Below are 17,065 nucleotides of genomic sequence, written 5' to 3'. Positions count from 1 at the left end.
AACGTCAGTCTAGTTATGGCCACAGTGAGGCATGCAGATGGACACCCTAGGCTTATTCTCGAGTCAATACGTTTTCCCTGTTTTTTTGTGGTAAAATTAGGTGCCTCTGCTTATATCCGGGTCGGCTTATACTCGAGTATATACGGTAACTAATAATAACAAAACTATTACTAACTATTAAATTATAGGTATTGGATTTTCCTTTAAAATGTTACTGTTACTGAACGTAACGGATACAAATTTATACAAAGTTACGAATTATCCGAAATAACGAATGCCGTATCTAAACAAATGGAATGTAATAAATCTATAATAATAAATAACAATAATAATAATTATAATAACTTTTTATCATTATTATTATTATTTATTATTAGTTTGTTCCGTTTCATTTGTTTAGATGCGGCATTCATTATTTTGGATAATTCGTAACTTCAGACAAATTCATATCCGTTACGTTCACTAACAGCCAAATTTGAAAGGAAATTCAAATACTTATAATTTAATAGTTAGTTATTATTAAGAAAATATACATCAGCCTCCAGTGAATATAGTGAAAATAAACTCAGAAAAAAATATATAGTACATGTATAGTGACCGTGAATTAACTGCAACCACTTAGTAGTGTGGTCAAAAAACACTGCGTAATAAATGTAAAAGAAAAGATGAGAATGGTGCGCTTATTCAATAATGTGCCATAAAATAAGAGGGATCCCTGAGGAAGTCACGTGACCAGTGACGCAACGCGTCAGTTGAGCCTTTTAACGTCAGTTCCGGTGGTGTTTTACGCAAGTGCATTAAGGAGGCAAGTGTGTCACTACTCCCATTCCATTTTACTGCGGTTTTTACCCTTACTTGATGTAAGCAGTTTCTTTTACTAAATACATTTACTTTTCATTTGGCAATATTGCACTATGGCTGTTCTTTATTTCCTTTGAGCGCTATTTATACAAGAAGTGCCATTCCTTGGAGCGAGCTGTTTCCTCTCTCTATATGGAATTACCCAAGATGTTTTGATGCCAAGTTTTGGACTTGGTTCTTCGTCTGGGACCTGGATGCCGCTACAGATCCATCAGCAGGATCCCTTATCTGACTATCTGATGAGCCTTGTTTGACCCTTGGGGTCATTGTTGGAGGTGAGCGGCCAATTCATTAATTTAACAGTCGATGTTTGGATTGATGTTTTATCTGTTTTTTCTTCTATCAAGTTATCCCTATGAGATTTTTATCTTTACATGAACTGAGTTGACTCCTACCATTGGGCTTTAGTTGGAATTTTATTCACATTTATTTATTTGTATGTTTGGATACTCATCATATTCATTCTTTGAGTATATTACTTTATGACACATTATTGAATAAGCGCACCATCCTCATCTTTTTCTTTTATAGTTATTATTCGTTACTCTTTTGAATTTTCTTTCTTTTTTTTAGATTTACATATTTACGAATTTTAGAATTTACAAATTTAAGAATAGGGATCATAACGAATGACCCGAAAAAAAAAGAAGAATGAAACGAAAACAATCAATGTTTTTGGCAGTGCATATCTAATTCGAATAAAGTCTGAATGCTGATGATGATCCCTCAACCTTGTATTTTTTTAAAGGCCTTCTCTTTTGCTTTTTATGCATTTTTACATTGGAGTTAAGCCATCCAGGACTTTTGTTCACTCATTTAAAAGTATTTCCCAATGGGGTGCATTGGCTAATACCCTTATATAATATGCAATTAAAGGAGTTGTAAAGGAAAAAAAAACATCTGATGATACCGAAGTAAGAAGTTCAAAGCTGTGTGTGTTGAAGGGCTTTGAGCTGTGTGCGTCCAAGGAGCCAGAAGCTGTGTGCATTGAGGGGCTTGAAGCTGTGTGCATTTAAGGAGCCCAAAGACCCAAGATCGTGGGCCTGGAAGATCTGGCGGTTGGAGGTACCAGTACCTATAGCAGCAGTGCTGTTGAAGAGTAGCCAGTTGGGCTCGTATTTTTAGTTTTGTCTGAATGACGTTTAAACCCCTGCGTGGGATTCCTAAGTGGACTTTTGTTTTGTTTTGTTTTCATTTAATAAATGTGGGCTACCAGTCCCTTAACTATAAATGCCCGTCTGATCCAAATTGTTATGTGCAAAACAGGGTCTCTGTCTCAGCTTGGCTGTGCTGTAGGCTTATTCTGTTGTGCTGGGGTGTTCTTCCCACCCCTGTGCAGTAGGTGGCAGCAGTGGCATCAAGGTTTGGGTGCTCTTCCCCAGCAGCCAATCAGGAGGGTTTGGCCTTTGCTGTGCATGCTGGGGAGGGTATTTATGGGGCAGACGCCATTGGTTTGGGGTTCTCCTTCGTCCAGTGTGGCACCCAACTTTAGGGTGGCCATATCACGGCGCCCCTGCGTTATGGCCTACCTGGCCGGGGCGTGCGTGCCAAGCGGTGTTCCTGGTTCCGGGGCCACGTTGGCCTGGAACGTTTGAGAAGCAACGGGGACCCAGTGAGCGACTGGGTTCCCACCTTTGAGGATCCCAAGCTGTATTGCTGTTCGGTGGGGAGTTTGTCTGAGGAGCACCATTGAGAGGCTGGCAGTCCAAAAGGTCCTCGACAAACCACCGTGGATCGAGGTAGCCGGACACTGAAGGATTGATAACCTGTCAGTCGGTACCTGGGCAACAAGTTGAAGGAGACCCGGGCGTAATTCATCTAAGGAGGATCTCCTCCGTGACTTCAATCAGAGAGGGCCTGTGGCAGAGGCGTCTCCCTGACGATCACCAAGGAGGGTCTGTGCCAGAGACTTTATCCTACAAATGTTTGAGTGATACTCCATCTGCCAGGTCAGTGAGAGAGGCCTGTCCGGGTACCCTAATCCCACTTTGGCAGGAGTGCCGCAGAGAAGTGTTACGCTTGGGAGCAGCACTGTTTCCCTATCATCACGCCTGAATTTGCTATTCTCCTTTCTTCCTTCAACTTTACTTTCCTCACCACAAGTTTTATTGTTTTTACCCGGCTGGGTAATAAAGAGCACAGCAAAGAGCACCTGTTGCGGACATTCCTTTACTTCTACTAAATGCATCATGCACCCCTAGGAATTCGGAAGAGCCATGAGGTAAATGTGCCACCCAAAACAACCAGCAGCTCCTCCGGGGGTAGTGCTACACTACAATTTGTTCCCTCAACTGACTTTAAGTGAAAGATACAGACATGGCAATATAGAACCTTTGGTGGGTTTCATCACTAGAATTTCCATATATCGAAATGTATTTGCCTAATACTCTAAACTACTTCCAGAGTTGGGTAGGATTATTGTTTAAATAAGATGTATGATTTGGTAAGAACATTCCTCAAGGCTCTCTTCACCTCGTTGTTTCTCAGACAGTAAACAACCGGGTTCAGCAATGGGGGGACAATACTGTAAAGAAGAGAAGCTATTTGGACAAAGACAAAGGAATCTCCAGAGTTTGGACCATTATAGTTGAAGATGGAAGTAAAATAAAACACTGTTACAACAATGAGGTGGGATGAACACGTGGAGAAGACCTTCTGCCTTCCTGCGGTGGAGCGGATTTTCAGTATGGTAGAAATTATACGGATGTATGAATTTGTAACAAGTATGAATGGCGTTATCCCAAGAAAAAATGTAACAACATGTAATAGCACCTGACTGTCGTAGGTATCACTGCAAGCAGCTTGTAACAATGGGAGAACATCACAGAAGTAGTGCCTGATATGTCGGGCACCACAAAAAGTTAGTTTCCAGGTCATCATGGTGTGAAAAACAGCGTTTACTGATCCGCTGAACCAGCATGCGGCCACAAAGTATGAACAGACCTTCTTATTCATCGTGGTGATGTAGTGGAGCGGGTTACATATGGCCACGTATCGGTCGTAAGCCATGACAGCTAGGAAAATACATTCCGTTCCTCCAAAGCAGACAAAGAAATAGAGTTGTGTAAGACATCTATTGAAGGAAACCTTGCTGTTGCCTGTTATGGCGTTGGCCAACATGGCTGGGAGAGTAACCGAAGAGTAACAGACATCTAATAAAGATAGGCAAGCCAAGAAAAAATACATTGGTGACTGGAGGTGGCTGTCTACTTGAACAATGCCAAAAACAGAGAGATTTCCTAGAACAGTTATTGTGTAGATTAGACCAATTAAAAGTGATAATAATATGCGCTCTTCTGGAAATCCAAGTAAGGTAAAGACATCCAAGGAAGTCTCATTTGTGGCTGCCATGTACTCACCCAAACCCTACAGGAAGGATATGAGAATACCAATAAATAACTTTTGTATCAAAATACATAAAATGTTAAGGTACACACTGAAAGGAATACTTCACAGAGGTGTAATTCAGGACCATATTAAAGTGTTATTAAAGGCTATCTATAACTATATTTAAAAGTTATCCTTACTCCCTCCTTATCCTATATACCCTTGTCATGGATATGCAACAAAGTCTGCCTGCTTACCTGATCTCCATGTGTTCATTAGAGGCCTGGCCCTCCTTCTGACTGTCTCTTATCACTTTTCTTCCTGTATGGCTCCACCCTAGGCCATCCCAGGAAGCCTATATTAATCATTGGACTGCTAGTCTGCTCCGCTGTTCAACAGTGTTGCTTTGCTTAAGTTCCTGTCTGCAGTGTGCCACGATTGTCTTCCTGTGTACCGTTTTTGGCTTGTCTCTGACTTCTCCCGTTTGCCTGTGCCCCTGACCTTTGCCTGTCTCTCGGTTACCCTTGTTTGCCTGTTGCCCTGACCTCGGCCTACCCCTCACCACTGTTTGTCCTGCTGGCTGCTTCCCCTCTCTCCCTGCAGAGTGTGACCTAGGGGATCCCAGGGGTCGCGACCTGGATCCAGTTGCAGCCAAGGCCATCCTCACCACTAGAGGCTCTGGTGAACACAAAGCTGGGTCTTAGACTCCGCCATGGCTGCCGGACTGTGGGAACATCTTCTTTGGGACCCCTGAAGCAGAAAGAAAATCCAGAAACCCCAGTGTAGGACCAGTAGAGTGGCAGTGAGGCATGTACCTTGCTTTGCACCAGAGTTATGGACTGCATTGTGTTCATTAGCTGTAGTAGGCTATTATGTTTCCAGGACTGTTTGCCTGTTTTTGGACAGACCAATAAAGACTAGTTACTTTTACAAATGACTTGCTGGTCATCTATGGCACTCAAATGGCCATTTAGTGCTACCCCTGGAGGAGCGGCTTGGTAATTTGGGTTCTCTTTCTTTGCCAGGACTCCAAAAAACAACCTCAGCCTCTCTGACACACCTGGTTGAGTGAAAGTTACTGCAAACACTTGTAAGAACACGAGTACAGATATCTTTAACATGGCTGTACATAAATATCAGGAAACAGATATAATAATATCAATGTATGGGTACTGGTTAGAATTAATAGTAGTTTGAGCATAAAGGAGTACACAGAAGGCACTTTCAGAAACAGCCTGCTAGACAGTATAACCACTATGACAAGGTAACTTAGAATGGAGTTCTGTACCACTAGACTGGACTCAACACATAAATCAACAAGGTCAGCAATAAACCATGCATGTAAGTACTAGTATTGGTATCTGTACAGATACCAAGCATTTGCCCAGTACTTGTACTTGGGCAAATGCTCTGATGCTTCACCCGATACCTGGGCAGTCAGGGATGATCGGTGCGGCGGGGGGGTTACAAGCACCGATCTCCCTGTATAGATTTCAATAAAGCCTGACAGCTTCTCCCCGGACCCCCCCTCCCCTTCCTTTTCATCTGCTTTAGTGAAATTTATACAGAGGTCAGAGGTGCTTGTAACTTCCCCCAATCACCGATCACCGATGACTGTCCCTGTATCCTCCATCAGTCCCCCCTCCGTGCTGCTGCTCTCCTACTCCACGCTCCGTGTCCCGTGTCCTCCTCTGTGCTGCTGCTCTCCCCCTCCGCGATCTGTGTCCCCCTCCATTCTGCTGTTCTCCCCCTCCGCGATTTATGTCCCCCTCCGTTCTGCTGCTCTCCCTCTCCGCGATCTGTGTCCCCTCCGTTCTGCTGCTCTCCCCCTCCGCGATCCGTGTCCCCCTCCATTCTGCTGCTCTCCCCCTCCGCGATCCATGTCCCCCTCCATTCTGCTGCTCTCCCCCTCCACGATCCATGTCCCCCTCCGTTCTGCTGCTCTCCCCCTCCGTGATCCGTGTCCCCCTCCATTCTGCTGCTCTCCCCCTCCGCGATCCGTGTCCCCTCCGTTCTGCTGCTCTCCCCCTCTGCGATCCGTGTCCCCCTCCGTTCTGTTGCTCTCCCCTCCACGATCTGTGTCTCCCTCCGTTCTACTGCTCTCCCCATCTGCGATCTGTGTCCCCCTCTGTTCTGCTGCTCTCCCCCTCCGCGATCCGTGTCTCCCTCCGTTCTGCTGCTCTCCCCCTCTGCAATCCGTGTCCCCCTCTGTTCTGCTGCTCTCCCCCTCCGTGATCCGTGTCTCCCTCCGTTCCGCTACTCTCCCCCTCCCCCCTCCGCGATCTGTGTCCCTCTCCGTTCTGCTGCTCTCCCCCTTCACGCTCCGTCTCCCCCTCCATGACCACCTCCACTCCCTCTGTCCTCGATCTGTTAGGATGGAGAGCGGCAGTAGGAGCCGGTAAACCTAGTCACTGACTCTGTCCATTCACATAACTGAAACATCGTAATTTGTGTTTACTATGCTTCAGTTTATGAACGGAGAGGCTGAGGCTGCAGAGAAAGGGACTGTGGAATCTGTGTCCTTAGTCCCTTTCTCTGTCTCAAAGGGGAGATGTTAAGACCCCTGAAATCTCACTAAATAATAAAAAAATAATAAAAATTGAAAACAAAAAAACACACTGACACAATCCACTCCACCCACCCCCCAAAAAAAAGAAGAAAGCATTGTAAAAAAAAAATCGTAAAAAATTTAAATTGTAAAAAAAAAATGACACATGTGTCACTGTCACATGACATTAAAAAAGTATTGGTAATCGGTATCGGCAAGTACTTGAAAAAAAGTATCGGTACTGGTACTCGGTCTTAAAAAAGTGGTATCGGGACGTCCCTACATATAAGCAATGACTGCTATGTGAATAATCTATCTAGTCTAGAGTGCACTCTAGAGGAAATTAGACTATAGCCCAGGTCTACTCAGTGATACTCCTACTTCTACAGGCAATACATTGAGTCCCTTTAGGGTGGCTCATCTGAAGAGACAATCCTACACCCTACCCTCCAGCTGGCTAACGTTGGGGCCCATCTTGCTGCTGGTGCAGATAAGCATAGTGCCCACTGTAGTGATATTGTATAGTGTGTTGATAATTAAGATTTAGTTATTATAATGATGTAAGTAGTTTTCCAGCAGCAACCCAATTCTTCCAAAGAGATGCACTTTATTGACTTCCAACACAGAACAAAGTCTTGCAACAGATGATAAAATCCAAAAGAGTAAATATAACTCAGAGTCCCATTTTTCCTAGATCTGTGCCTTCATAATCATGGAGAGTGAATAGACTGACTGAATGCCAGCTTGAATGTCCTCTCAAGTACTGGTCTACTAGGAGGGAGTTTCTCCTAGGTCAACCCAAAATACTCTTTGATCTTATTGTTACCCTCTCAAGTCTAATTACCATCAATAAATACTTCTTCTAAGGTCCTTTATCATCCTTAAGTATGTAAACGATTTACCCTTTGAAATGTTCAAATAGGTTAACAGGCCATACCTCACACACCTATGTAGACTTGGATAAGATCAACATATCAAAGGCCATCAGCTGTCCCTTTCATATGTTAAAATTGAGTTGGCTCGGACAACTCAACCATTGTCAACTGAATGCTGGCCTGGTCAATATTGTACTGTATGTGTACATATATATAATAATATGATATCCCACATACATTTTCCAACATATTACAACACCCATGCGCATCTGCATGCAGTATTATGAGCTAATGGATAAGTGCCTAATGTTAGTTTCTGAGAGCAGTAGCAAGTTGTCATCACACGGCCCTATCGCAAATCCAGAGATACAGTCACGGTAGTCCCACCGCGTGGATGTCCTTATTTTTAAGCCATATTAAGTATGACCGTCGTTCCCACGTCGAAATTTAAAAAATCACGTTGTTTGCGTAAGTCGTCCGTGAATGGCGCTGGACGCCATTTACGCTAACGTCTAAACAAATGTCGTCCGTGCGACGTCATTTAGCGCAATGCACGTCGGGTACTTTTCCAGACGGAGCATGCGCAGTACGTTCGTCTCGGGAACGCGCCTAATTTAAATGGTGCCCGCCCCATTTGAATTGGGCGGGCTTGCGCCGAGCGCATTTACGTTACACCGCCGCAAGTTTACAGGTAAGAGTTTTGAGAATCAGACACTTACGCTGTAAACCTGCGGCGGTGTAATGTAAATGGGATATGTTACGCCGCCGTGGAGTAACGTAAATCTATGTGAATCTGGCCCTCAGTGTATATAGATTTTTTTGAACAAGAAACAAAAAAAGTTTGTTAGTATGAAATTGATGGTAATAATTAGGGTTGTCCCGATACCACTTTTTTAGGACCGAGTACGAGTACCGATACTTTTTTTCAAGTAGTCGCCGATACCGAATACCGATACTTTTTTTTAAATGTGTCCCCAAATGCAGCGATGTCCCCCCACATATGCAGCCATTGTCACCCCCCATGCAGCCATTGTCTCCCCCCATGCAGCAATGTATCCCCCCATCCAGCCATTGTCACCCCCCATCCAGCAATGTATTCCCCCATGCAGCCATTGTCACCCCCCATGCAGCCATTGTCACCCCCCATGCAGCCATTGTCTCCCCCCATCCAGCCATTGTCACCCCCCATGCAGCCATTGTCACCCCCCATGCAGCCATTGTCTCCCCCCATCCAGCGTCTCCCCCCATGCAGCCATTGTCACCCCCCCATCCAGCCATTGTCACCCCCCATCCAGCCATTGTCACCCCCCATCCAGCCATGTCTCCCCCCATGCAGCCATTGTCTCCCCCCATCCAGCGTCTCCCCCCATGCAGCCATTGTCTCCCCCCATGCAGCCATTGTCTCCCCCCATGCAGCCATTGTCTCCCCCCATCCAGCGTCTCCCCCCATGTATCCAGCGTCTCCCCCCCATGTATCCAGCGTCTCCCCCCATCCAGCGTCTCCCCCCCATGTATCCAGCGTCTCCCCCCATCCAGCGTCTCCCCCCATGTATCCAGCGTCTCCCCCCCATGTATCCAGCGTCTCCCCCCATCCAGCGTCTCCCCCCCATGTATCCAGCGTCTCCCCCCATCCAGCGTCTCCCCCCCATGTATCCAGCGTCTCCCCCCCATGTATCCAGCGTCTCCCCCCATCCAGCGTCTCCCCCCCATGTATCCAGCGTCTCCCCCCATCCAGCGTCTCCCCCCCATGTATCCAGCGTCTCCCCCCCATGTATCCAGCGTCTCCCCCCATCCAGCGTCTCCCCCCCATGTATCCAGCGTCTCCCCCCATCCAGCGTCTCCCCCCCATGTATCCAGCGTCTCCCCCTATCCAGCGTCTCCCCCCCATGTATCCAGCGTCTCCCCCCCATGTATCCATGTCCCACTTACCTGCATCCTCGCTGCCGCCGACTGTGTCATACGCCGGGAACATTACAACTTTGAATCGCTGTAATGATTGGCGCTGCGTATAGACACTCCCCCTCGCTCGGGATTGGACAGTTCACCCGAGCGAGGGGGAGTGTCTATGCGCGGCGCCAATCATTACAGCTATTCAAAGCTGTAATGTTCCCGGCGTATGACACAGTCGGCGGCAGCGGGGATGCGGCGAATGGCGGCGGGATGCGGCGTCACGGCGACGGCGGCGGCGGAGGGGGAGGGGGAGGGGGGGAAGTATTCTATTTGGGTATCGGGGGTATTTGCGGGAGTACGAGTACTCCCGCAAATACTCGGAATCGGTCCGGATACCGATACTAGTATCGGTATCGGGACAACCCTAGTAATAATGATGTATTCTTTAATTAATATCCAGTGTATCACCATATGTCCTGAAGAAATGTGTAGAAACTCGTGAACTATGCCTTGCCAGATACTCTTATGGATGTGACTGTTATAACAATTGGATGGTCAATATTATTATGGCAGGTATCTAGTTCTGGTCCCGGGTGGTGTTCAGTTATATTTATGTTTTGGTCTATTTATGAGATACTGTGCATCTTAAAGTAAAATGCCTCGTACACACGAATCGGTTTTCCCGGCAGGAAAAAACCTGACGCTTTTCCCGACGGGATTCCTCTCAAGCCTGCCTTGCATTCTCAGGCCAAATACCGCTGAACTTTTGACTGCCAAGAACGCGGTGACGTCAAAGACTACGACGAGCCAACAAAATTACGTTCTATGCTTCCGCACATGCGTCGAGCATGTGTCCCCCCCCCCCTCTGGAAAGCATACACACAACAGTTTTCACAACAGAAAAAAGTCCGCCGGGAAAAAAGAGAACAAGTTCTCTTTTTTTTTCTCACAGTTTTCTCGTTGGGAAAACTGCCATGGAGTATACACACGGCCTGTTTTCCCGGCCAAAACCTGTCATGGAAGTTTTCCTGAAGGTGAAAACTGGTTGTGTGCACGAAGCATCAGACGCTTTCTCAAAGCAGCCAGAACAGTTATTCCTCGACATTGGAAATCGACTTCCGTACCATCCCTGGGGGAATAGGCAAGTGAACTAGAATCTATTAGAAAACTGGAGTGGCTGTTGACACAAGAATTGGGAGTAAAAAAATGTTTTTCCCATACCTGGGATGACTGGATCAGGTTTAGAGAATAACCCGAGTTCCTGACTTGGACTTGGACTTCCTGACTTGGACTGATGGAAACTCGGCCATTGGACCTAATGAGCCATGATGGAGTACCTAGGCAAACCAATACTTCTCAACCTTGGTCCCCCCCCCCTCTTTTTTTGTTTTGTTTTTGCTCCTCTCTTTTTTTCTCTTTTCTGTATTTATTGTATATATTATGAATATTGGGCCAAATCCACAAAAGGGATACGACGGCGTAACTACTGTTACGCCGTCGTATCCCTGTTCCTAACTATGGAACTGATCCACAGAATCAGTTTCTTATAGATAGGCAGAAGATCCGGCATGTGTAAGGGACTTACACTGCCGGATCTTAGAATGCAGTACCGCATCTGCCGCTGGGGGCATTTCGTGTCGAAATGCCGCCTCGGGTATGCAAATTAGCACTTACGGAGATCCACGAAGCTTTTCTGCTTAGTTTTTTCCCCCGTAAGTTTTAGTTTGCAAACGCAAAATTAGGGCTGCTTTTACAAAGTGTAAACTGTTTACACCTTGTAAAAACAGACCTTTCTGTCCAGCGACGCAATTTTTTTTTTAATTTTTAATTTTTTTTTCGCGCTGTATCTTTTTTTTTCCCGACGCAACTTTATTGACCCGTCGCAATCCACAAAGCTCGGCGTAACGTAATTTCGTGCTATGCACGTCGGGAAAATGACGTCACGAGCATGCGCAGTAGGGCCGGCGCGGGAGCGCGCCTAATTTAAATGGGAATCGCCCCCATGAAAATAGGAACGCCTTGCGCCGGCGGAATTTAAGTTACACAGCCCAAAATTTCTAGGTAAGTGCTTTGTGGATCGGGCACTTAGGTAGAAATTTTAAGGCAGTGTAACTTAAATGGAAAAAATTAAGTTACGCAGGATCTTTGTGGATTACCCCCAATATACATAAAGATGTGACCACCTTAACAAAAGCAGAATACACGATCAGCTAGAGTTAACTTACATTTTTTATTTTCTCTCGAACACTAAAATAGGTACCGTATTTTCCGGCTTATAAGACGACCTTTTGGATTAAAAAAAAATGCATCCAAAGTCGGGGGTCGTCTTATCGTCTTATACGCCGATGACAGTCTCCGTCAGGCTGCGGGCATCCATGATTTTAAAGCCGCGCCTCCTCCTCAGACTATTCCGTGATAGGCGAACACAAATTTTCCCAGCAGAGCCTCTGTTCAGTGTTCCGCCTATCACGGATGACCTCTCGTCCGAGGATGACAAGGCATCCGTGATAGGTGGAACACTGAACAGAGGCCCTGCTGGGAAAATTTGTGTTCCGCCTATCACGGAACAGTCTGAGGAGAAGGCGCGGCTTTTGAATCATGCATGCCCGCAGCATGGAAGCCAGAATCTGCAAAAAAATAAGGTAGGGACAGTGGGGGCAAGTGATGGCACAGTGGGGGCAAGTGATGGCACAGTGGGGGCAAGTGATGGCACAGTGGGGGCAAGTGATGGCACAGTGGAGGCATGTAATATAATGTAATGGCACAGTGGAGGCATGTCATGTAATGTAATGGCACAGTGAGGCATGTCATGTAATGGCACAGTGGAGGCATGTAATATAATGTAATGGCACAGTGAGGCATGTAATTTAATGGCACAGTGGAGGCATGTAATATAATGTAATGGCACAGTGGAGGCATGTAATATAATGTAATGGCACAGTGAGGCATGTAATGTAATGGCACAGTGGAGGCATGTAATATAATGTAATGGCACAGTGAGGCATGTAATGGCACAGTGAGATTTGAAAAAAGCCTGTTTCTGTCAGCGGTTTTTCCGGCTACCCCTCAGCTTCCAGAAAGACTAGTAGGAAGGAGGTAGTCTTATATGGCGAGTATATCCCAAAACCAACATTTTTCCTGGAAAAATAAGGGGTCGTCTTATACGCCGGCAAATACGGTACTTACAATATCTGAGGAGTATATACCCTTGACATACAAGTGATAGTGTAATTTAAACACTATTATACGTTTTTTTTTTTTTGTTTACTCAATCTACTATGTGTACTATAAAAGAAAACTTTAATAAAATTAAGATTTGAAAAAATAAAATAAAATGTAATACATTTGTATTTTTTCAAACGACTTTTGCCTGCCTTGGGTTATACCTGAAAAGCCAGATATTGTGGAGCAACAGGATTTGTTTCTCCAATGTCTTTTACTTACTATAGAGCAGTGGTTCTCAACCTGGGGGTCGGGACCCCCTTGGGGGTCAAATGATGATTTGCCAGAGGGTCACCAAATCCTGGGCTGTTCCTTGAGCCCGCAGCCACCCATTCAGTACACGGCAAGGCTGGGGGGCAGAGACTAGAAGTCAGCTGACGTGAGGAATGTGAAGTGGGAGGGGCTGGAGGAGACCCCATCTCATGATTTCAGCATAGGTGTCACTGCTACGAGACACCACAAACTTTGAGACACCGTGAATGCGGAGTAACACTACCTGTGATTATAGTTGCCATTGAACGTCCTCACTACTGTTCTCAGATCAAAAGATGACCTTGATTAAGTGTACCTAAGATGACTGATCAGAACTCGCCCCCCCCCCCCCCCAGCATTGCCACTGATCCTATTAACCCCCCCCCCCCCCACCAAGAAATAAGAGAAGGAATAAAAATAGAGACTACATGGAAGGGAGAGAAAAAGAGGGGAAGGAACAAAGAAAAAGGGCTAGAGAGAGGGATGGGGGAAAAAAGGGCAAAGAAAGGAGAACAAAGAGAAAGAGGGGTACATTCTCAAATGTACCATAAGGGGTTTTAATACTGTATGAGTGGAAGAGACTCAGGTAGCGCTAAATGTCCGTGGGTTAGGGGCACAAATGACTTGCCTTGGACGCTGACAACCCACGCTACGAAAATAATTTTACCGTTAGGGGTCCCCGTAACTTGGGGAATTTTATCAGGGGGTCGCGGCACTAGAAAGGTTGAGAACCACTGCTATAGAGGAAGAGTGATGCCGCGTACACAAGGTCGGATTTTCCGTTGGAAAAATCTTGGATGTTTTTTCAGCCAGAATTCCGCTCAAGCTTGGCTTGCATACACACGGTCACACAAAAGTTCTCTGAACTTTCGTCCGTCAAGAACGCGGTGACGTACAACACTACGACGAGCCGAGAAATGCTTCTGAGCACGCGTTGAATTGTTTCCTGAGCATGCGTCGGAATTTTGCGCATCGGAATTGCTACAGGCGATCGGATTTTCCGATAGGATTTTTTTCCGTCGGAAAATTTGAGAACCAGCTCTCAATCTTTTGAAATTCGACAGCAAAAGTCCGATGGTGCATACACACGGTCAGAATTTCCGTTCAAAGGCTCACATTGGACTTTTGCTGACAGAATTTCCGATCGCGTGTACGGGGCAAGTTAATAAAAAAGTTATGTCCACTTTTTCACTAATTTTGATAGCGCCCTTGTGTGTTATAGAAAGAAAATAAATATTAACAGAAAGCAGCGGGAATTAATGTTTTACATAACTAACTGCACAGAAATAAACTTCCTATTGTAAATGGTATTTTTCTAAATTCACAATTAGTTAATCTAAAATTAAGTAGATGCATAATATAATCTAAATATATCCCTGATGAAGTGACGTGACCAGTGACGCCACGCGTCGGGTGAAGCCTTGTGACGCCAGTTCCGGCGTTTTTTTTTACGGAAGTTTGTTGAGGAGGCGAGTGTGTCACTACTCCCATTGCTTTTTACTGCGGTTTTTACCCTTACTTGATGTAAGCAGTTTTTTTTTACTAAATAAATGTACTTTTCGTTTGGCAATATTGCACTATGGCTGTTCTGTGTTTCCTTTGAGCGCTATTTATACAAGAAGGGGCAGATTCAGGTACCTGCGCGACTAGTTACGGTGGCGCAGCGTATTGTATTTACGCTACGCCGACGCAACTTACAGGAGCAAGTGCAGTATTCACAAAGCACTTGCTCTGTAAGTTGCGGCGGCGTAGCGTAAATAGGGCCGGCGTAAGCCCGCGTAATTCAAATGTGGAAGGGGGGGCGTGTTTTATGCTAATGTGTTATGACCTGACGTGATTGACGTGTTTTACGAACGGCGCATGCGCCGTCCGTGTACATATCCCAGTGTGCATTGCTCTCAAGTACGCCGCAATGACGTATTGGTTTCGACGTGAACGTAAATTACGTCCAGCCCTATTCGCGAACGACTTACGCAAACGACGTAAAAAAATTCAAATTTCGAAGCGGGAACGACGTCCATACTTAACATTGGCTGCGCCTCCTAATAGCAGGAGCAACGTTACGCCGAAAACGACTTACGCAAACGACGTAAAAAACTACCGCCGGGCGCACGTACGTTTGTGAATCGGCGTAACTAGGTAATTTGCATAATCTACGCCGAAAACGACAGGAGCGCCACCTAGCGGCCAGCGTGAGAATGCACCCTAAGATACGACGGCGTAAGAGACTTATGCCAGTCGTATCTTAGGCTAATGTCGGCGTATCTTGCTTTCTGAATACAGAAAGAAGATACGCCGGCGCAGATTTGAATTTACGCGGCGTATCTATAGATACGCCGGCGTAAATTCTCTCTGAATCTACCCCGAAGTGTCATTCCTTGGAGCGCACTGTTTCCTCTCTCTATATATGGAATTACCTAAGATGTTTTGATGCCAAGTTTTGGACGTTGTTCTTCGTCTTCGCTTGGGACCTGGATGCCTCTACAGATCCATCAGCGGGTTTCCTTATCTGATGAGCCTTGTTTGACCCTTCGGTCATTGTTGGAGGTGAGCGGCCAATTCATAAATTTAACAGTCGATGTTTGGATTGATGTTTTATCTGTTTTTTCTTCTATAAAGTTATCCCTATGAGATTTGTACCTTTTATATGAACCGACTCCTACCATTGGGCTTTAGTTGGACTTTTATTCACATTTATTTGTATGTTTGGATTCTCATCATATTCATTCTTTGAGTATATTACTTTATGGCACGTTATTGAATAAGCGCACCATTCTCATCTATTTCTTTTAAATATATATAAATATATATCCAAATTTAGTTTGTAATCCAAAAAAGAAAAAAAAAAAATATTATATAATAAATGCAAAGGACTCTAATAAGTGCTGACTATTACATCTAAACTGGTATAATTGTAGATGAACTGCAAACTTTCATATTTAAAAAAATATTTAAGCATTTTCAGGTCTGCATAAGTCGCATGTAGCAATTTAAGGCTGGGTTCACACTATTGCGAATTGGACAAGGATTTTCTCTGCATTCCAATTCGCATAGCAGGAGATTGTGACCGGCTCTGTATGAAGCCAGTTCACACATCTGCGCAGTGGCTCCGGTGAGGATTGCGCAGGCCCCGTGCGTCTTTTGGTCTGTTTCAGGGGCCAAAATCAGCCCAAAATTCGGGTTGAAATCGGGGGTGCACCGGAATCCGGCTGTGAGCGGCTCCTGGCAGTGAGCCTAAAGAATATAAAATAAAAAATGGGAAAAAGTTTAGAGGCTAAAACATAAAAATCAACCTATACAGAATGCTAATGTTGATATGCTTTCAACATCCAAGGTTTTGCTTGTTGGTGTTATGATATTTATTGAGCATCAAAGACGTCTACCGAGGATGTGCATCCAGGGAAAAAAAATCTACAGAGGAATTCTTAATTTGTTTAAAGGAATAGAGTATTCTCATATGATTATATTCACTAAATATACTAACTAAAAATGTAAATTAAAAATATAAAAATATAATTAGATTGAGTTAATGATGTACCGTAAATAATTAATGGAAAACACAAAACACTCTAGATATCCGATGAATGGATTTGAAATACAGTGAAAATGTAATTATCCCATAGTGTGATTCAATGATTAGTCAGGCTTTATTATGTAGTCTGGAGATTTGATATACAGTCCTGATCAAAAGTTTAAGACCACTTGAAAAATGGCGAAACAATCATATGAGTTTATTCATTGTTTTCATTAAATTGAATGCTCAAAAAATGTTTTGTCTCACTCTCATTTCTTATTGTTGCATGTTGAAGCTCTACTTGGAACCTTGTTAAGATCCAAAAATGTAAAATAAGATTTTTTGCCATTTTTCAAGTGGTCTTAAACTTTTGATCAGGACTGTGTGTAATAGAAATGAAATTAAAATATTATCATAATCATTTTATAATGTATATAATGTATATATAATGTATATTAAATCATATATAGGGTATTATATTGATGGTTTTATATCGTAGATAGTTTTTATGGGGGATCATTTTCATGTTTCCTTTTGTTTGTCAATTGAGGCACCTCTCTGAAACGCGTTGACCTA

General features: G+C 44.6%; 1 protein-coding gene across 1 annotated transcript; it reads right to left on the bottom strand.

Moving 5' to 3' along the window:
* Positions 1-3,094: 3,094 nt before the first annotated feature.
* LOC120916124 (olfactory receptor 1038-like) lies at positions 3,095-4,268 on the bottom strand. The gene has a single exon (XM_040326943.1). The coding sequence runs from the start codon at positions 4,210-4,212 to the stop codon at positions 3,277-3,279; it is 936 nt and encodes a 311-aa protein (XP_040182877.1). The 5' UTR covers positions 4,213-4,268; the 3' UTR covers positions 3,095-3,276.
* Between the last annotated feature and the right edge of the window lie 12,797 nt (positions 4,269-17,065).

Source organism: Rana temporaria, chromosome 10 (genome assembly GCF_905171775.1).
Source record: "Rana temporaria chromosome 10, aRanTem1.1, whole genome shotgun sequence".
NCBI classification, from domain to species: domain Eukaryota; kingdom Metazoa; phylum Chordata; class Amphibia; order Anura; family Ranidae; genus Rana; species Rana temporaria.
This window is presented reverse-complemented; position numbering and strand designations above follow the sequence as displayed.